Raw genomic sequence first — 20,829 nt, 5'->3', positions numbered from 1 at the left:
GAGCAAATATGTAAATGAAAAATGAATCAATGCTTAGACTCCCTCCCCAAAAAGAAGCACAATCATGGCATTTACCTTAGCATGTTGCTGTATCGCATCATTCTTAGAGAGTGTACCCACTTACTTGGCCACATCCCTTTTTCCTGCTTTTTATCAAATGTACCTTTGCACCCAAGGTTTTATTTTAAAATCAGTTTTACCATAAACAAGGCTGCCCCCCACCCAGTACCTTTATAAAAGTGGATTGGGACACCTAGACCCAGAATGATAAACATCCTCTCCCTCTGTGTCTTAACTGGTGCCTTCAGGAATCCTCCCCCCCCCCCCCCCCCCCCCCCGTCCCTCTTTCTTTCCTAAACCTGGCCTGTCACTCATACCCACATTACTTTTGGGGATGAATCACGGAATACATTTTTATTCATCAAGGCTGCCATAACTTTCCTTCAGTATCCACTTGCATGGGCAAACATTACATTGTTACTGCTACAGTTATTACTAACTCCATGAATATAACAGCTGCGCGGAGCGGGGGTGTGTGTGTGTACATTACGATCACGAAAGTTGCTGTTAAATGTATTCATGAAAATTCATTTCACAGATTAGTCTGATCAATGGGATTATGTACTTGGAGTAGGCTGGAATTGCTTGCATTAATGGGAAGTGGTTACTGTGACCTGGCGCAAGTATCTTTCTTAAAAGTGGCCCTTCTCAACGACTCTCCAGGGGTTTTTTAGTAACCCCTAGGACCCTGCCAAAGGCACTGAAATAGCCCTTTGCTTCTGCAAACCTCCTGACGTTGGAGGCATATGTGTTAGCGGATGGAAGTTAGAGAAAACAGGAACAGTCATTTGGTTTCTTCTTACCGTAGACTGAAGGTTATGTCCACGTGCTTTGGGAGCTGAAAAGATAGCAGACACTTTGTATGACATCGATGCAATACTGAAGTCTGTACTTTAAACAATACACAGGGGGGACAGCAAAACAACATTTTGGAAAGGAGAGAGAGAGCAACTTTTGAACCTCTATCAATTAGTTCTCAAATTATCTAAAAAACCTTTCTGAGGAGGTCTGGATGGTGGTTATGGAAAGTAGGCACTTCCCTATCTAGTTCCTGCAGCTTTCCTGCCTAGTTCCTGCAGTTGTCTGGGCTGGGCTAGATCTGTGGGTGTTCTGAAGCATTATGGAAGGATGGAACTGTGTTTGTGAAGTTGTTTGCTTTATATGTGCTTCCCTACAGGTCTCTCTGTAGAGTCCAATAGCACCTTAGAGACCAACACCATTTTCAGTGTATGAGCTTTTGAGAGTCAAAGCTCTCTTTGTCAGATAAGAGCAACTTAGCTGAAAACCTCAATGGTCTGGAGGATGCTACTGGACAGAAAGATGGTATGAACAAGGCTATTGGGCTGTTCTACTGAAAACCAAGCACGGCTACCCTCTAAAACTATTCTTCAAAATTAGGATCATCTTTCAGCAAATTGCCTTGCTACTATCTGAACTACTTCTCAGTTGCCATTCAACTTCCTCACTGTTTCATGATACCAAATTACACAATGGTCCCTACTGGATGAGATAAGTAGAAGTGCAGATTACCAAACTGCTGCGTCTGTAGAAATGTGTCACCCATTACTGTTTTTGCATCTATAGGTTCACACAAGTACAGTCACGTAATACACATATTGCCTTGGACTCAGTACTAAGGCTTGTACCATCCAACAATATGAGACTGTTTTCAGTTTCTTACAGAGACAAACTATGAGTTCAACCAGGTTTGAGAAGCAGACTAGTATTTCGGAGGTGAAAAAATAATTGGATGATCCCTGAGATTACCCAAAAGTGTGTGAGCAATTGTTAAATCATGTATACTGTGCTTGTAATTTACAGAATACCATACAATTTAATCCTTGTTCTGTCTATCATGGTAACAGCTGTATGAATATAACTTTTTCAAATGTAGGAACCAACAGTACTTTACCATTTTTTAATTTCACATCCCCATTTCTATGTGTTTTTCTTCTCCCCATCTCTTTCTCTCCCCTATTTTCAGTATCTCTCTCTTAAAAGTCAACACACACTTTAGAAATGCAAGTAGTGGCAGTGGACCTCCCTTAGATTTGTATGCAGTCCAGATGTGGGGTCCATTGGCTGAATGAGATAGGATCCTGAATCTATGCGCAGCTGCAGAAAGAGAGTCCACGAGAGTGATTTTAAATAGACAATAAGGAACACCCTCACATTATCTTTTAAGAATGGACATGTGCTACCATGCTGGCATTTTTCACCCCTCCCACAACAAGCTGAGGGTCCTTCATAAATTGCTAGGGTAGCAATGTGGAGATCTCACTTTATTTCACACTCTCCCCTTCCAGGACCCCTAAACTATCAGGGGTTTGTGTGTGTGTCTGAGTGAAGTGCCATCAAGTTGCTTCCAATTTATGGTGACCCTATGAATTAATGACCTTCAAAACATCCTACCATTAAGTCTTGCTCTGGTTTTCAAACCGAGGGCCCTTGTGGCTTCCTTTAGAGAGTCAATCCATCTCATGTTGGGTCTTCCTCTTTTTCTGCTGCTTTCAACTTTTCCTAGCATTACTGTCATTTTCAGTGGCTCTTGTCTTCTCATAATGTGACCAAAGTACAATAGCCTCAGGTTAGGGCTTGGGCAGGCTAATATTCCCACCATTCCTTTTTGTCTCTTTAACTGTCCATTGTTCTCAACATTGCATTCCTAAGAAGCCTTTTCAGTTGTCATCAGGCCATCTCTTTGAAGGATTTCCCCCTTTTTGGTTAATTTACAAAGCCCTTTTTCATATCTAGGGAGTCCCCCAAGTACACAGGGGACCCTAACAGTTTTCACAGCGTTCATCATCTGCCCAACAGACCAACCAGTTTGCTGTTAGATATAGCGCTTATCTCTTAGCATTTATATATCATTTTACCGGAAGCACTTCATAGGCATTACAACAGTGGTCTTTTCAGGAGCCCCGTGTGGAGGCTGGGAGAGTAGCTTCCTCAAGACCACCTATGGAGTTCCTGGCTGAAGTTAAACTTGACCTACCTGACTACTGATTTCACAGCCTTAGCTACACCAGTACTCAAGTGGCTTGGTTTTTATGCTCTTGTGGTTAAACTAGCCACAAGAACCAACAGGTTTATACGCTTTTTCAAAGTAAATTGATCAATTAAATTCTAGTTCAATAGCTAATGCAACTCTAGGATGAAAAGTGTGTGTGTGGGGGGGATGAGTTATTAGAAAAGCGTAGAGTTGCCAAGTCTATCTTTGCTGGGAGTGGGGGGCGGGTCCGGAAGTGACAGGAGGACGCCAGGCACTCTGGAGGTTGGGAACCCTAGGCTGGCTCAGTGTCGCCCAGTGAGCTACGTGGCAGAATTGGGAGTTGGAACTTGACTCTGCCTAGTCCTAGTATGACCCTCTAACCATTACACCACGCTGGCTCACAAGATTAAAATGCAAAATAAACAGCATAGGTATTTATACTCCCATTTTTATTTTATCCCTTTATAGTAGCATCACTCTCTTCTGTAGCAGAGAGAGATATGCCTTTGGCATGCTTACCTTATACTCGGGCCCATTTAATAGTTTATGGCAATTGTTTGAGCCAGTGCATAGAATAACTAAGCTGGCCAGAAATGTAGGAGCTACTGAGGAATAATCATTCCCCTTTGGAAATTATGCCCACATTTAAAAACAGGCCAGTAGCCAGAAATGTGGTCAGTATATGGGTGGATAGGTGAGTGCCTCCCTGTCCTTGATGGCCCAGGCCATCCTGATCTTGCTAGATCTCAGAAGCTAAGCAGGGCTGGCCCTAGTTAGTACTTGGATGGAAGTCCAGGGTTTATGCACAGAGGCAGGCAATGGCAAACCACCTCTGAATGTCTCTTGCCTTGAAAACCCCATGGGGCCACCAGTGTTCCCTCTAAGCTGAGTTAGTGTGAGCTAGCTCACAGTTCTTTAGCTTCTGGCTAACACTTTTTTGTCTTAGCTCAGGAAAGAAGGCTCCAGAGCAAACTAATTTATGCAGCAGCCAAATTGCCCACTCGTGACTTTAATGCCAGTAGCTCACAAAGTTGAATTTTTGCTCACCAAGACTCCACAGCTTAGAGGGAGCATTGGTGGTCACCATAAGTTGGCTGCAACGTTAACAGCACTTTCCACTACCATGTGGGTGGGTGTGGAATAAATGCAGAGCAGTCAGAATCTAAATACATATAGTAATCTGACGGGTTTTAATTACATTAAATCTAATTAATTTAAAATGTATAAAATCTAAGAATAAATGTCTAGTAGTCCTCATGATTGTCCTCATGTCTTTTGTATTCAGTGGCTAGAACTCTACGTCAGAGTACACGTTTATTTGTAAGCAACTGAGCCACGCATTACCTGAATAGTTTCCCTTATATTTCTGGAAACAGAAAGGTGAAAACCTTTGTTTTAAAATGTCCTCGACTAGGGCCAGGGCCTTCTTGGTCCTGGCCCCGAACTGATGGAACTCTCTGCCGAGTGACATTAAGGCCCTGCGGGATCTGATGCAATTCTGCAGGGCCCACAAGGCAGAGATGTCCCGCCAGGCTTTTAGTTGAGGGCAGCAATGGGAGGTAAAGACTGTCACCCTCTCTTTTTCTTCTGTGGCCCCCACAGACCCTTCCCACTCTGCCATGCAGGACAGCGGTGTGGCTGGCAAAGGAGGATTGTTTTATTGCCATCTTGATGGGTTTCAATCTCTTTTTTTATTTTTAGCAATCTGAACTATATATTAATTATATTTTAAATGTCTGTAATGTTGTAAATCACCCAGAGCCTGCTAGCAGGGTGGGTGATTCATAAGTTTAACAAAACAAATCAATCAATCAATAAGATCAAAATTCAAGGAAGGGCTGAGAATATTTGTGGAGGGCAGCCTCTTCCACCTCTCCTGTGGCTAAGATTGCCAACCTCCAGGCAGGGCCAGCCCGTCATAGACAATTTTTAGGCAGCGGCCTAGAACGACCCCTTAAGAGGAGGTGCCCCGCTGGTCTGCCACCCCTCCCCTCCCTCACCACCAGCCTGGACCCAGCCCTGCCTGTGGCCGCTGGCGGGGGCGCTATGCAATCGCAAGCCACCCTCTCGCCCTTACGCCACTGGCCAGCTGGCGGGGGGGCTCCTGGCGCGCCTGCCTTCGCCGCCCCGCTGCCTTCTTCCACTGGCCGGAAGGACTCAGGGCCCCTGCACTCTGCCCACCGCCGCTGCCCCAGGCTCTACCTGCGCCGCCCTCCACCTGCCCGAGCCAGCCCTACCTGGCCACCACCCCACCCCCGGCCCTCCAGGGCCTTGCTGCAGCCAGTCCCGCTGGCCAGACTCCAAGCAGGGCCCTGAGCCAGGCCAGATGGGATTGCCGGACCGACCCCTGGCCTTAAAGCAGGAACAGGAACTCTACTTTGTGAGCTACTGGCATTAAAGTTGTGAGTGAGCAATTTGGCTACTGCATAAGTTAGTTGGCTCTGGAGCCATCCTTCCTGAGCTAAGAGAGAAATGTGTGAGCCGGAGGCTAAAAAACTGTGAGCTAGCTCACACTGATTCAGCTTAGAGGGAACACTGGCCTGGAGGTCTCCTGTAATTACAACAAATGTCCACATGGCAGAGATCAGTTTCTTGGAGAAAATGGATACTCCTGTGGCATTATACCCTGCAGGCTCAGTCCCTCCCTGCCTTCCCCAGGGTCTGTCCTCAAATCCCCAGGAATTTCACAACCCATAGTTGGCAATCCTACCTTTGGCTACAGCCATGTTTCAAAGAGAGGCACCATAGGAGACAGCAAGATGACTTTGGATAGCAGTGGTAAGCAGGGGTCATTTCCTGCAGGAGCACACAGGAGCGGAGCTCCAACAGTAAAGAGCCCAGGGGGCGGGCACATGCAACAAGCCCCACCCCCTGCTCCCAGCAGCCCTCAGTCAGAGCAAGAAGCAGCCAGGTAAGCTGCAGAGCCCCCACCCATCCCCGGCCCAAAACAGTCCAGTGGCACCTTTAAGACCAAGTTTTATTCAGGTACAAGCTCTCCCTCCTCTGTGAAGGCAGATCTGCCCATCCCACCCACACCCAATAGCTAGCAATCCAAAACAGTCCAGTGGACCCTGAGTGGTGGGTGTTGCCTTCTGACACACTTCCGGTGATGTCAGGGGATGTGGCATATGGAAATAAGTTGTGCTAATGAGTTATGCTAATGAGCTCCTGCACCTCTTTTTCTAGGAAATGACCCCTGGTGGTAAGTATTTTTAAAAGCTCAGAATTGGTCATGATTATAGAAAGAATCAGTGGCTGCACTGGGAATAGCATTAGACCCCAATTGCTCTTTCTGGATGTCTACTAACAAGAACACTCTTTAATCCCAATGTAGAAGATATGTCTTCTTGTAACTGTGAGGATATTTATAGAAAAAAATTGCTCCTAACATTGTGCCAAATACCATATCAGTAAGTTGATACATAGGGATATAAATTCCTAATGTCACTCCTGATTCATCATTATGTGTGAGAGGGATGGATTCATTCATTCATTCATGTTATATATAGTCCACGTTTCTCACTGGGACTCAAAGTAGATTACACAGTTTAAGTCAGTAAACATCTAATAAACAAAGCAGTGAGGTTTGGATTTAAGAAATCTGAAAACAAGCAGAGATGTGAAAAATAAAAGGAGCTGAGACAAAGTTAGGTAATTAGTGAATTAATAATTAGGCACCACATGCAATAACGGTGCTTCTGAGAGTGTGCAGAGTGTTCCAAACTGTCATCTCAGCCCTACCTGCATTTGATATCCTCTCAGTTGTCTTTGGTTTACTTTAACAGAAACTCTAGCTGGTCTTAAGAATTTGAGAACATGGAAAAAAGGATTGAGTGCTAAGAGGCAGGGGTTTTGGGACTTTTTAGAAAGAATGAGACCCAATTGCCAAGACAAGGACAGGTACCTCCTGCAACCATCCACTCACCTTTTTGCTTCTGCAGCCTCCACATCAGCAATAGGCCTCCCACTAAAAGAACCACCAGCAGCACCAGAGCGATCAGTAGAAGGAGCCAGAGGCTGAGAGGAAGAGAGCGTGGATGACTCAACTGTGCTCGCTCCTGTTTGCTGGACAAAACATCCTGTGTGCTAGATGACAGAATCATTGTGATTGGCCAGAATTGGGAAGCCCATAATGTCTCTTCATAGAGGAGAAGCCTTTTAACTAATAATGGCTGCTGTGATAAAGGGAATATTTCCCTCTCTCTTTTTATTTCTGCTGATGCATTGCAAGCTACTTCGGTGCTCCTGCAGTCTCCAAAGAGATTGTCCCCGTTTGTCTCCAGATCCTCCTCTCTCTACATTGAGGATCTGGATGGGGTGCAGTAAAAGAAATAAAAATTATTCACTGAACACTGGAATGAAGGATACATGATAGGGAGCAAAATCTTATTGCTTGTCATATGCTCGTAAGAACATAAGAAGAGCCCTGCTCAATCAGACCAGTGGTCCATCTAGTTCAGCATCCTGTTTTATACAGTGGCCAACAAATTGCCTTGAAGGATCAATTGACAGGACATAGAGGCCTCCAAGACCTGATATTCAGAGGTTTGCTGCCTCTGTATGAGTCACCTTTAGTCACCATGGCCAATGCCACTAATGGACCAACCATCTGTCTAATTCTCCTTTAAAGCCATCTGTGTTCATGGCCATCACTACATTCAGTAGCAATGAATTCTACAATGTATGTATTTATTTAAAGCAATCTTAATGCTGCCTTTCCACCCAATCAGGGTTCATAAGTCAGTGAACACAAAAGCTTTACAACATTTAGGTCCCGGTCACACGGGCAGGAAAATGCGGGGGGGAAACATGGCTGTTAGCCCCGGGGCTAAAAACCGCGCGGTTGCTTGAGCAGACCTACCGATGGAGGTCCGGTGGAGGTCCCATGGTAGGGGGGGAGGTGCCGATCACTCAACAGTCCTGCTGCATGGCAAAGAAGCGGGGCATGGGGCAAACGGGGTTGTTTTAAAAAAAAAAAAACACTCAAATGCGCGCATGCTTCCTTGGGTGCGTGTGCGCATCCGTGGAGACTTTGAAAAAACCCACCTTTTTCCGAGGGGACATGGGTGGGCGCTGGAACTACCACCGGAAACGCGATCAGACGCCCGCCCTTGCCCCGCGGTTTCAGGAAACTAGTACCTCCGGGGTACTAGTTTTTTACCGCGCATCTTCCGCGGGAAGCCTCGGGTTCGCCACGGGAGCTCGACGCTTCCCAGATGTGGCGGTGAGATCGCGCCCGGAAAATCCGTCTATCTTCTGTCCCTCTAGCGTGCCTAATGCTCTGTGTGACCGCAGCCTTAATTATTCATTGAGTAAAGTGTTTCTTTTTGTCTGTACTGAATATATTGGTGCCCCCAAGTTCTAGCATTATGGGTGAGGGCAAATGTAGCTTTATCTATGCACTTTCTCTAACCCATGCATAATTTTATAAATCTCTATCATGCCCCCCTCATGTTTTGTTCCCCCTAAACTGAAAAGTCCCAGACTCTTCATACTCTCCTCATAGGAAAGGTGCTCCACCCCCTCAGTCATCATAGTAGCCCTCTTCTGTACTTCTGCTCAAAGTGATCGGAAGTCACTGATGAAATTATGGCTTCGTGTAGTTGGGGGCGTGGCCGAGCTCGTCACGGGGGAAACCATATGGTTTTCCCCCCGACGAGCTCGGCCACGCCCCCAACGTCAGCAACGTCGCACGTCACTTCTGGTGATGTGCTGCTGGCGCGCGCGCATCCAGCAACAACTCCTGGACTGCGACGAGGCTCCCCCGCCACGAGGGGTAAGTCCACTTGGCAACCCTACTTCCGTGCCTTGAAATTCTGTGCATCAATATTATTGTAGATACCTCTTATTTTCCTATGTCTGTTCTTACCTTGGGGTGTTCTCAGTCAGTCTTTTGGTGTGGACTGTGGACAAATATCCAGTAGTTACAACTATTGTTGTGGTAGGAGGCAAGGAATCTGAAACAGAAATCAAAAGATAGAAACCTCTACGGTCTTTAACTTGGATTACTTCTCCATAGGCGTGTATAATCTTAATTATATAACCAGAAACCCACAAGATGCCCTGAGTCCACGGATTTCTCTTGATTAATCCTATTTTTGTCACCACCATAACTATCCTATGGCAGCTTCCAGGGCTTTTTTTTTTGTAGAAAAAGCCCAGCATGAACTCATTAACATATTAGGCCACACCCCTGACAGCACAGCTCATTAGCATATTAGGCCGGGGAGCCCAGACAAGTCGGCCCTTGGAGGGAAGGGAAAGCCGTTTAAACTGCCTTCCCTTGGCTTACCCGGGCACCCCATGGCTGCAGAGAGCCCGGATAGGCCAGGGAAGGCCAGGGGGTCACTCTCCAGGCCTTCCCTCTGTAGCCATGCATGCAGAGGTTTTGGCTGTAGTGGGCGTGGCCAACTCTGAAGCCCGATGGAACTTCGTTCCTGTGCATTCCTGCCCAAAAATAACCCTGGCACCTTCTAAGACCTAGTCCAGAAGCTCTGTTATCTTGCTTACTCATGCAACTAATGGTTCCCATGTGTGGTCTTCTCATGTGGTTGGAGATGTGCTTGAGATTGCAGTTTCTCTTCTGTGAGATGAACCATCTGTTAATGCAGGAGGAACTGCAATCTTGCACATCCACCTCTGTTAAATCTACTTTGAGAACATATACTCAGGGCTTACAGAGCAGACCATTGTTCTGTACCATAAAGGCAACTCTTATTTTCTTTTGAGAGAGAGCAGCTTTGTTAGGGTGGGAAGATGACATGATATACCCCAATCTCATCAGATCTTGGAAGCTAAGCAGGGTCAGTACTTGGAAGGGAGACTACTAAGGAAGACTTTGCTGAGAAAGGCAATGGCAAACCACCCCTGCTTCTCACTTGGCTCGAAGGCCTCTTGCAGGGGTAGGCATAAATTAGTAGAGACTTGACAGCACATGCCCACATAGTTTTGCTGGGAAAATGCTCGCAATGGGTACAAGAAAATACAAATTACTCACATTGGATGAAAAGAATTGTGCAGGCATATGGAAACAGCTGCATGAAAATATTCCACTTTCTTTCTGTCTCATAGCCTGTCAGGTCCTGTGAACAGCGAACTGTTCCTCTTAAGGATGACTCTGCATCTTCTTCTTTTTGCACAGCTAAATGCAGCTGTGCTAGCTGTCTGTTTCTGGTTCTTTTTCCTTCCTTTCCTAACATTTCAGCCACATTTCTTTCACTCAACTGAAAACATTAGTCATTCCAGGTGTGTGTGTGTGGGGGGTCCCCCTCGATTTGCCAGAGCAAACTGTCTTGCTGTAGGATATTGTTTCATTGTGTACCATTCTGCAGAGCAGAGGTGAGGCGAAGTGCTACTTTGTTTTTATTTGTGAAAGTATCCCCTCAGGTTCTATGTGAAAATGCAGGCAAAATGAGTTACAGATTTGAAAAATAGATACTTAAAATATTAAATGTACATTTAAAAGCCTATTGTTAAAAGCTAAATCAACAGATTACGGCAAGTATATAGTACATCCCCCTCCCCGAGGAGGAGGCGGCGAGGCCGGTCCTCCCCCCACCCGCCCGGCTCCGAGGCGGAGGCGGAGAGGCCGGTCCTCCCCCTGCCCGCCCAGCTCCGAGGCGGCGGCGGAGAGGCCGGTCCTTCCCCCCCCCTTTGCCAGGCTTGGCGGCGGCGAGGCCGGTCTTCCCCCCACCCGCCGGGTCCGAGGAGGAGGCGTGGCGGCGGCGAGGTCAGCTACAGAGCATTGCGTGCGCATGCGCACGGAACGCTCTTGCACTTTTGGGGGGATTTAAACATCCCCCACAAAATTTTTTCTACTTTTAGCATTTTTGTGCACACGTGGGGACTGGCCCACTGGTGCACAACCCTCTCCCTCCCCTCCAAGTGCCCTCGGAGCGCAGATTTAGCGATCCGCACTCCAGGGGCAACTTGGCTATTAGATATATAGATGTTACGCAACTGTACATTTTGATCGTTATTACCTGTAGATTTCCTGCCACCTCTGTGTACTCTGTGGCATACGATATTGATACAGATTGAGGGAAACTGTATTTGGCCAATCTTGGACTGTCTTCCTTTTCTTCCTTCTGGATCGGCACTACTTGGTCATTCCAACCCTCCTGTGGAACTCAGCTGAGGAAAGCTAATCTCTTTGGGATGTTTTCATGTAGAAAGTCGCATCTCAACCTTTGCTGAGAGATATGAGGGGAGCTTGAATTGGACGATCCTTTTCACAACCCAGCAGCCCTACGATTCTCTGAAAACTGGCTAAAGCTTCAGTTGCTGCTGAGGACGACTTCAATGATCTTCCCCCAGTGATTTGAAGGGGATAACATTTAGGACTATGTCTGAATGAGCACACGTTTGTTAAAATTGTTACTATAATACCATTGCTTGGGTTCAGTGGGACTAAGTTGCAAGTAAATGTGCATAAAATTACAGCCAAAACCTCTTTTCCTATTACTGTGATTGCTGAGGCGCTACCTTCATATTTGTGCCACAGTTTGCTCTCTTCACAGTGCGTGCACATTTCTTGCTTCCCGGGTAAGCCGCTTGCCCTTCGTATTTTGAGGGCAATATCCACATTAGCATACAGCCCTTTACACAATGCTAACCTTGGAAGCAATGCAAATTCTGAAGAAGTGTATGGAAGGGAACATGAAAATTGATGGGACTGTAAAATAGGCCAGGGCATCACAAAGAGGTAGAGCAAAAAGAGAGTTCTGCTTGTAACTGTGAAGGATATAATCAAACTTTTAAAAGAAAAAAAAAGACGTACGGTGCTCACCTAATTAAAAAAAATTATATTTAATAATGTGGGCGTTAAGTGATTCATTATTTTTAGAGCTGCCAACCTCAAGGTGGGGCCTGGAGTTCTCCCAGAATTACAGCTGATCTCCAGACGGCCGAGACCACAGTTCCCCTAATGGCAGCTGTGGAGGCCTCCCGTTCCCACTGAGCTTCCTCCCCTCTCCAAATGCTGACATTCTGAGTCTCCCCCCACCCCAAATCCTAAGGAATTTCCCAGGCCTAGGGCTGCCAAGTGGGGGTGGGGGTGGGGAACCCCCCGCTTTGGAGGCCCGATTTCCGCCCTGGCGGAATCGGGCCCCGGGGGGAACTCCGCCCCCCAAAGCTGCGTCACCAGAGGTGATGCAGCCACGTCACTCACGTTGGGGGCGTGGCCCAGATCGTCAGGGGGAAACCATTTCCCCCCCGACGATCTGGGCCATGCCCCCAACGTGAGCGATGTCGCACGTCACTTCCGTTGACATTGTGGCGGCGTGCGCACGCGCGTATCCAAAGCCAGCTCCCGGAGCCGTCGGAGCCTCCCCCGCCGGTGAGTTTGCGGGACTTGGCAACTCTACCCAGGCCACAGAAGGGAACCCTAATTAGTTTGCATTTGAACAAAACAGTATTTGTTTTCAGAAGCTTTCTTTGCACACTTCCCTTGCTACCACAGGAATCCAGTGTTGTGACGTTCAGCCCTCATTCTGCAAGCAAGATTTCAAACCAACTTCTTTGTTCATATTTGCAGGTTCCTTTCATTTGCCCATCTTCTACTGCCAGCACTGGTGCCCCTTCTGATCAGGCCAGCCCCAGTTTGCCCTCGTGTTCTTCTGAGTGCCTGAATTGGTGGGCATGCCTCTACTAAGAGGACACTTGCTGATGATTGTTTTTGTATATGCTATGGTAGGAAGGGGGAAATGGTGTCTTTCCTTGCTGGCAAACTCCCTGAGACTGAGGGTTACCTGGAAAAGCACCTTGGTAACCAGCGGCCACCACTCAGGATCTCCTGAGAGCATCTAGACTGACCCATTGAGAAGGCAGTCTTTCAGCACAGTACAAGAGCAATGACAAAATAACTGATAACAGTTTAGCACATAGGGAAGAGATTTAGAGAAATATTCCAGATTGTACTAAGTGAAGCTAAAAAAATGTTATAAAAAGTTTTGTGTAAAACAGATTTTAAAAAGGCAAAAGGTAGTTGGATTAAAGAAAGAGGTGGAAAAGGCAAATCAAAATACAGGGAAAAGCACTTAACACCAACAGCACAGAGATAATCAAATGAAGACCAATGTGGCTGAACTAAGCTAAACACACATTACCTATGCTGTAGCAGGTTCCTCAGAGCAAGTGCAGTGTTCCGTGTGATAACAAGAAGCTGCAGGAGTCCTTAACCTCTACCCAGCTTCTCATTCCATGGACCCAGTTTCCACTGAAGACTGAAGAGAAGGGAAAATCCCAACTGTCCATACATTTATGCTAAATGTAGTTAGACCTAAACCAGCCTCTTTTCTAAGAATGACAAGAGGATTTCTCCAATCCCATGCAAATCACCATCTCTGATCTCAGAAGCTACTTTTACTAATCAGAGCCATATCCCATACAGTCCTACCTCCATCAAGCACCTGGTAATGGCTCCAAACTTCCATGACAAACAGAAGGTCTGATCCCAGATCCTCCTTAGTCAAAAAGGGATTAAGTCTGCCAGGATGATCTAATAAGGAACGGAAATGAATAGCCTAGGGGTCCAAGATCGCAGATGCTCTAAGTGGCTTTCTTGAGTCTTAGCCAATTTTAGACTTTCTGTCACAGTAAATATTTATATTTTTAGAATCTGCCACCTAGTAAAGCAAGGGCATCTTTCATAGTCATTCAACAGAGTTTTAACTGGTTAATCAGTTAGGACAGCAGCCCCAAGAACACTTTCCTGGGAGTAAGCCCTGCTGAATAAAATGGGACCTTCTGCCTGTGTAGACCTGCTTAGGATTTCTCCCTTAATGTTGCACTCCTATGAAAAATATAATAAAACCTATTAAAGGTGGTAGAAAAACACCAAGGCAAGGACCAAAGTTGCGAAACGATCAGCTGGTGGATTTGATCAAGCAATACATTTGCCCATCACTCCCTCATGATGGTTGGGAGGAAGGGTGTGTCCGCCTACCCCTCTCATCCAGAACATCTGCGATTTAGCATTTCATTGGCTGTATGTGGTCCATTTCCCCAAAGAATGCCCCGATCTGAACCACATGGATGTGTGTATTCCAATTTAAATGTTAAATCCCTATGTGGGCTGGTACACTGGGAAGTCTGACATGCTCTTGATTCTCACCATGTGTGGCAAATATCTCATCTAGTCCAGCCACTGCCAAGAAGTTAAGAGTTATAAATCTTTTGTTAATCTAAGAGTTCTACATCTTTTGTTAACCTTATATATCTTTCATAAAGTTTTAACCCTTAAAACCCCTGGGATTATAGTGGGTGTGTTCCAGCAAAGGTTAGAATACATAAACAAAACAAAACAAAATCTAGGATGGAATGGGCCATTAGACACTCTGATGTTTTCCACATGGGGATGGGCTTGTGCAGTTTTTCTGCTGCTCCTGCAGTTGCCAGTACAGCACAGCAGCAACAGGGCTTCCATATGGCAGGTTCCCCTACCTTTTCTCTTCCTTGCCCCCCCCCCAGGTCATTCCTCCTCCCATGCCACCAGGGGGCTTTTTGCTTTTTATTTAAAAGTTGACGTACAATTATAATGTTAACTATCAGATCTGCTAAATTTCCAGCATTCGTTTTTTGTAAAAATAAAACTCTATCCCTCCCTCTTTTTTTTGTTCCTGGAAGTGATTTACACTTGCAAAAATAAAATCCTATGAAATCCTATGAGGTGGCAGTGAAGGCTGCTGAAAAAGAATTTTGTGCAGCCTCCATCACATCTGCCAGCTCTTGCCCAGCACAATTATTTAAGGTAATTAGATCCTTCTCTCACTAACAGAACTCAAAATATTAAAAATGTGGCCATCAGCTATGAGGCTTTTGCAAGCTTTTTTTGGCAGCTAAAGTCTTGTCGCTCTGCCATGACCTCCCAGCCACTACTGACACAGTAAGTGTACTGGAGGCCCCTTGGCCATCTTTGGACTCGGTATTTGACAGTTTTAACCAGCTTTCCTGAGCTGATGTTGACAGGATTCTGGGTGCTGTTAAGCCAACCACATCCCTCCTAAACCTGTGTCCCTCGTGGATAGTGAAAACCAGTAATAAAGGGATACGGGCCTCTGGTAGACATTAACAATCTGTCCCTGGGTTCAAGGGTCTACCCAGAGGAACTAAAGGAGGCTGTGGTTGTGTCGCTCTTGAAAAAAAACCAACTTTGGATCCTATGGATCCTTCCAATTATTGCCCAGTCTTGAATCTTTTGTTTCTGGGCAAAGTAATTGAAAGAGTGGCTTCCAATTACCAGTAATCGAAAGAGTGGATCCTTCCAATAACCACCCAGTCTTGAATCTTTCGTTTCTGGGCTAAGTAATCGAAAGACTGGCAGCAGAACAGCTCCAGAAATTCCTGCATGACACATTGATGTTGGATCCATTTCTGCCCCAGCCACGGGATGGAGACAGTTTTGGTTATCCTCACAATCTCTGCAGGCAGCTGGATTGAGGTGGGTTTGCTCTGCTGCTACAGCTTGATCTTACAGCAGCGTTTGACATGGTCGATCACAACCTCTTGACCCACTGCCTTGCCAATGTAGGAGTCCATGGGGTAGCCTTACAGTGGCTTACCTCATTTCTCCATGGACAGGGACAGAGAGTGGCACTGGGTGAGGAGGTGTCAGCTAGGCACCTACTGGTATGTGGGGTTTCTCAGGGGCAATCCTCTCCCCAATGGAGAGACTGCTCCTGTGAATTTGGCTGAGGGTTTGGAGGCCATGGTGAGATGGTCAAAGCAGAGTTGGTTGAGACTGAATCCTGATAAGATGGGGGGTCGGGGGGATAAGGGTCTGGGAGGCTGACTCCCGGCCCTTGATGGTGTGCCCTTATCACCAGTACTGACTGTCAATAACCTGGGTGTGATTCTGGATGCCACCTTGTCAATGAAGGCCTAGCTCACAAATGTTGCCAGACTGGGGTTTTTCCAGCTGTGCCAAGTAATCCATGCAACGGTCACCTCCAGGCTAGACTACTGCAACTTGCTCTACTTAGGGCTGCCCTTGAGACTGACCTGGAAACTCCAGCTGATCCAGAATGTGGCTGTGCATGTCCTTACTGGGTTTGGGAAGTTTCCAAAACTTCAAAACTGCAATTGTTTCTTAAATGTTAGCACAGAAATAATTTGTTTCTTAGGGTTGCAATCCTATACACACTATCCTGGGAATAAGCCCCATGGAACCCACAGGATTTACTTCTGCATAAATTTCTGTAGCTTATCTTTTTCAGTCCACTTCACCTGTGTTTGATTTTGAGTTTCCTGTAGACTTGGAAAAGGGACTCACCTGGGACAATGGTCACTTGGGTGCCAGGATCAGATCCAAATGTCTCTATGCCACACCAGTACACCCCAGCATCTTCCTCTCTGAGGTCCTCCAGTGTCACCGTGAAGCAAGAGCAAGTATGATTGTCCTTGACAGATGTTCTGCCAGCCTTCACCTCTGCTTCTAATCCTCTGGTCTTTACAACCTTAGTGCAAGAATTCCAAATGTCTCCTTTGCACCAATATTTGTAATATGTTTGATAGGATTTATCATAGTGACACATTACAGGTAAAGACCTGCCAACAAATCCATGCACTGTGCCGGGGCCTCTCACAGCATACGTAAAACCTGCTAAACAGAAGAAGAAAACAGTGGCTCAAGCCTCTGTGTGTCCCGTAGCTGAAAATGATCCAGCTACAGGGTCCAATGCTGGAACAAAACTGTAATCTTTATAACAAGTATGCACAGCTGGAGGCTTCTATATATCTATTTGTGCAACAAAATACTTGTATGTAAAACTGTTGAGAAAATATTCAGTTCCCAGAATAGGAAAAATGAGAAAAGTATGATGAAGTAAACTTTGAGGCGTGTAACTAATAAGCCATTCATAACAATTGTTTCAGGTGGGCTGCAGTAGAAAAGCAGTAGAAAATGTTTGTCTGCAGTAAAAAAGCAAGATTGGAGTGCAGTAGCACCTTAAACAACCAACACGACTTCTGGGGTATAAGCTTTCGAGAATCAAAGCTCTTTTCATTAGAAATCTGATGGAGGGAACTTTGACTAACAAAGGTTTATACCCTGAAAGTCTTGTAAGATATTACTGCACTTGAATCTTGCCATTCATAACGAGTGATCTCAGATACGCTGAAGTAGATTTTCCCATTTTCTAATACCTGAAAGATAAGTTAGGTACTGTGGTAAAGAAACAGCATTGATTATGGTGTCAACTCACTAAAACACACACACACACACACACAAGCCTTAAACCCCAAAGGTAGGATTTTGAGTCACATTTCCTCCATTTTTGAATTTCTACTAAGCTTTGTTTCCACAAAATAAAACTTTTCATTTCAAAAGGGCTAGAGATCACTCTGCAAGACTCAGCATGCTTATTCAAAAATAAAACCCATTGACCTCAATAGTGCTGACTTCCTACTAAGTGGATTTGGGATTGTAACCTTGCAGGCTACACCAAAGGCTGGATGTTCTGGTTCCAGAAGATAATAAATGTAAAATGGATATGGTGATACCTTTTTAGACCAATTTCTTTGACTGTTAGCACACAGGTTTCCCAGTTCTACATGGAGCTACTCACTGGGTATTATGAAAGCCATAACTGAAGGCAATGATTCCATTCAATTATGCCTGAAAGAGAGTATATGTTTTAAGAGGCTGGAGCTGCTTTCCATATGTTTACAGCAGGAGAAGGGTTTGACTGCAGCAGCAAAGGGAGGAGTGTTTCTGATTTAAAAAAAAACAAAACTTTCCTGTCCCCAAGCTGACTTTCTTTCTGTAGCTGAACAGATATGAGGGCAGCTTAGCTTGAAGAATACCTAGCTGTGGAAAATCAGATTAACTACAAATTTGTAAGAAAAGGAGCATTGTGTCATTACTGCACAAGGCAAAGGCAGTAAAGGCAGATCATTTTCCAAATGCTTAGTTTTTTAAAAAAAAAATTCCTTTGAATGATGTGTGCTTCTCTTCTCCAACACATTCAAGAACTTTAAAAAGTTTCCTTAAGAGTGGAATCAACCAGATCATACATTTCTTCTGATTTTGGCTTATTACATGAGACACAAGGAAATGGCTACAAGAAAGAAGGGGGGGAAATCCTCCCTCAAAGTGAAACTCCCCCTTTCTCCATCACTCATCCACAGTTGCCCATTTATTAAGATACAGCAGTGAAAGGATCACAGCACATGGCAAGGGAGGGGGAAGCATACACCCACTATGAAATTATTGGCATGGGTCTAATTGAAATTACTATCTTGTAATATATTCCAGAACTACCTTATGTATTCATTCTAACTTATGCAGCCCTTGTTTTCTGATGAATCTTCACACTATCACAACATTGGCAAAACGTGGAAGAAAAAGTGATCAAATCAAGCTAAAAATTGTGAATATTTACATCTTACTGCAGATATGTAAATAATAACCAATGTTCCCTCTACGCTGTGGACTCTTGTGAGCAAAAATTCTACTTTGTGAGCTCCTGGCATTAAAGTTGTGAGCGAGCAATTTGGCTACTGCATAAATTAGTTTGCTCTGGAGCCTTCCTTCCTGAGCCGAGACAAGAATGTGTGAGCCGGAAGCTAAAAAACTGTGAGCTAGCTCACACTAACTCAGCTTAGAGGGAACAGTGATAATAACCCTTACTGCAACATACAGTTGACAAAGATTTTCAATTCCTAACATGGGTCATCCTCTGTCTATCGATCTGGTGTCCCTAAACCTCAGGAATTCTCTTTTTTCTGGCACAATCCCCAATTTTCTCTCCACCTGTCCATCTTCCCTTTGGTGCAACAGACAAATAAAAACCTCTTACCTGGCAGGAGGGAAATGCAGATGCTCCCTGCTAAGTGAAGCAGCAGCATGCTGTCCAGCCCCAGCCACTCTTCTCTGTACCTGCTGTCTTAAATTTTAACAGACACATCAACTTCTCTTTTAGAAGGCTACAATTTGCAAAATGTGTGGTTTGCGCGAACTTCAGCCACTTCTGCTTTCTTCCCCCAATTATGGTCATGGTCTCTGTTCCTCATGATGTCAGGGAAGCCCCAGAGAAGAGAAGAACTGTTGAAATCATGAAGTCTCAGCCCCAGGCCCGGAGCCAGGATTTCTGAATTCAGGGGGCCTTTAAATAAGTCAGGGGGCACTGATAAAATAAGAATAAAATAAACTGACACTCGCAGGCAGGAGCAGGGTTATTTCCCCTATTGTGGAGGGTGGGTGGAAGTGGAAGTCAAGTCTTACCCTAACCCTCCTCCTCTCCTTTCTCCCGCAACTGCATTGGCTGTGTGGAGTGCAGGGAACTACAGCAAAATGGCGGGCTCCTGTTCGGTTCCTTATTTCTTTCTTCCTGGCTGACTTCGTGCCTCCATGGTGACTTTTCCTTGGTCACACCCCCACCCACTGCCCTGCAGGGGGGCTTTCTGCTGCAACACTTCTCAGACTTGGAAGTGGCAGCCCGCCTGGGGAGACAAGCCAAAGGAGGAGAGGTGGGCGAGCAGACGAGATGGAGATGGCTGCTCTGCTGCTGCTGGTGGCCTGTGTGCGCCCTGCGTTAGTGCAACCGGGCTGGACTGAGAAGGCAGGAGCTGAAGGAAAAACCCGGGAGGGGAAGCTGAGGGAGTGCTGTGTTTCTCTCTCCCTTGGCGGCCAGCTTCCTCCGCGATGAGGGCACAGGCACATGCAAGCGAGCGAGGTCTGCAATCTTGCACTGGAAGGAGGAGAAATCTCTGTAGTTTCAGGTTCAGCCACAGGACCCACAGCCCCCTGGCCACACCTCACCTGCCAGCCCGCTCGCCTGGGTGCCTTGCACTGCTTCATGCCGTGGCTTAGGGATGTGCACTCGGTTCGTCTGAGCAGAATGCACCCCTGAAAATGGCCCATCAGGCCCCTTTCAGGCTCCTGTGGGCCGAATTCAGATTCTCTGAATGGGAGATGGGCAGAGGTCATTTCGGGGGAGATCGCGGGGGATCGCAGTTCCCCCGGGTGAGGTGTGGGGGGCGGGGCACACAACAAAGCCACACCCCCTGCTTCTGGCCGCCCCGCTTCCAGCCCTCATTCAGCCAGGAGGAGGCAGGAGAAGAGGGAGGGTAAGTTGCTTCCTCCCCGCCTCTCCCCACCCCTGCCTGCCTGGGGCCAGGGAGGGCCTTGGTGGGGCTTCCTCGCACTCCCGCCAGCCTTGCAGGTCCACCGCCGGGCCTTATGATGTCAGAGGGTGTGGCATATGCTAATGAGTTATGCTAATGAGTTCCCCTAGCTCTTTTTCTATGAAACGACCCCTGGAGATGGGAGTACCAGACCACCTCACATGACTCTTGAGAAACCTGTATAAGGGTCAAGAAGTGACAGTTAGAACTGGATATGGAACAACTGATTGGTTTAGCATAGGAAAAGGAGTACGACAAGGATGTATATTGTCACCTTGCTTATTTAATATATATGCAGAGTACATCATGCGAAATGCTGGCCTGGATGAATCACAAGCGGGAATTAAGATAGCTGGGGAAAAGATCAACAACCTCAGATATGCAGACAATACCACTCTAATGGCAGAAAGTGAAGAGGACCTAAAGAGCCTCTTGCTCAGGGTAAAAGAGGAGAGCACAAAAGTGGGCTTGAAGCTTAACATCAAAAAAACTAAGATCATGGCATCTGGCCCCATGACTCCTTGGCAAATAGAAGGGGAAGTCATGGAAGTAGTGACAGTGTTGCGCAGAGCGTGAATAGCGGTCCACACCCAGTCTAAGCCAAGGCAACACCTTAGCAGACTTTCCAGCCTCCCAGCTCTTACCAGTTCTTT

General features: G+C 46.2%; 1 protein-coding gene across 1 annotated transcript in view; it reads right to left on the bottom strand.

Annotated features, from left to right (window-relative positions):
- Positions 1 to 20,829, bottom strand: part of CD300LF (CD300 molecule like family member f) — a 29,440-nt gene that overhangs the window by 5,943 nt on the left and 2,668 nt on the right. The window contains exons 2-6 of the mRNA XM_015410722.1: positions 19,812 to 19,881; positions 16,323 to 16,649; positions 8,922 to 9,009; positions 6,978 to 7,069; positions 864 to 898 (exon numbers count right to left, since the gene is read on the bottom strand). Of these exons, the coding sequence (XP_015266208.1) occupies positions 864 to 898; positions 6,978 to 7,069; positions 8,922 to 9,009; positions 16,323 to 16,649; positions 19,812 to 19,881 (612 nt within the window). The remainder of the gene's footprint in view (positions 1 to 863; positions 899 to 6,977; positions 7,070 to 8,921; positions 9,010 to 16,322; positions 16,650 to 19,811; positions 19,882 to 20,829) is intronic.

The sequence above is a fragment of the Gekko japonicus genome, unplaced genomic scaffold, assembly GCF_001447785.1.
Source record: "Gekko japonicus isolate JY-2015 unplaced genomic scaffold, Gekko_japonicus_V1.1 scaffold15, whole genome shotgun sequence".
In the NCBI taxonomy this organism is placed as follows: domain Eukaryota; kingdom Metazoa; phylum Chordata; class Lepidosauria; order Squamata; family Gekkonidae; genus Gekko; species Gekko japonicus.
The sequence above is the reverse complement of the archived record's forward strand: the minus strand, read 5'-3'. Positions and strand labels throughout refer to the sequence as shown.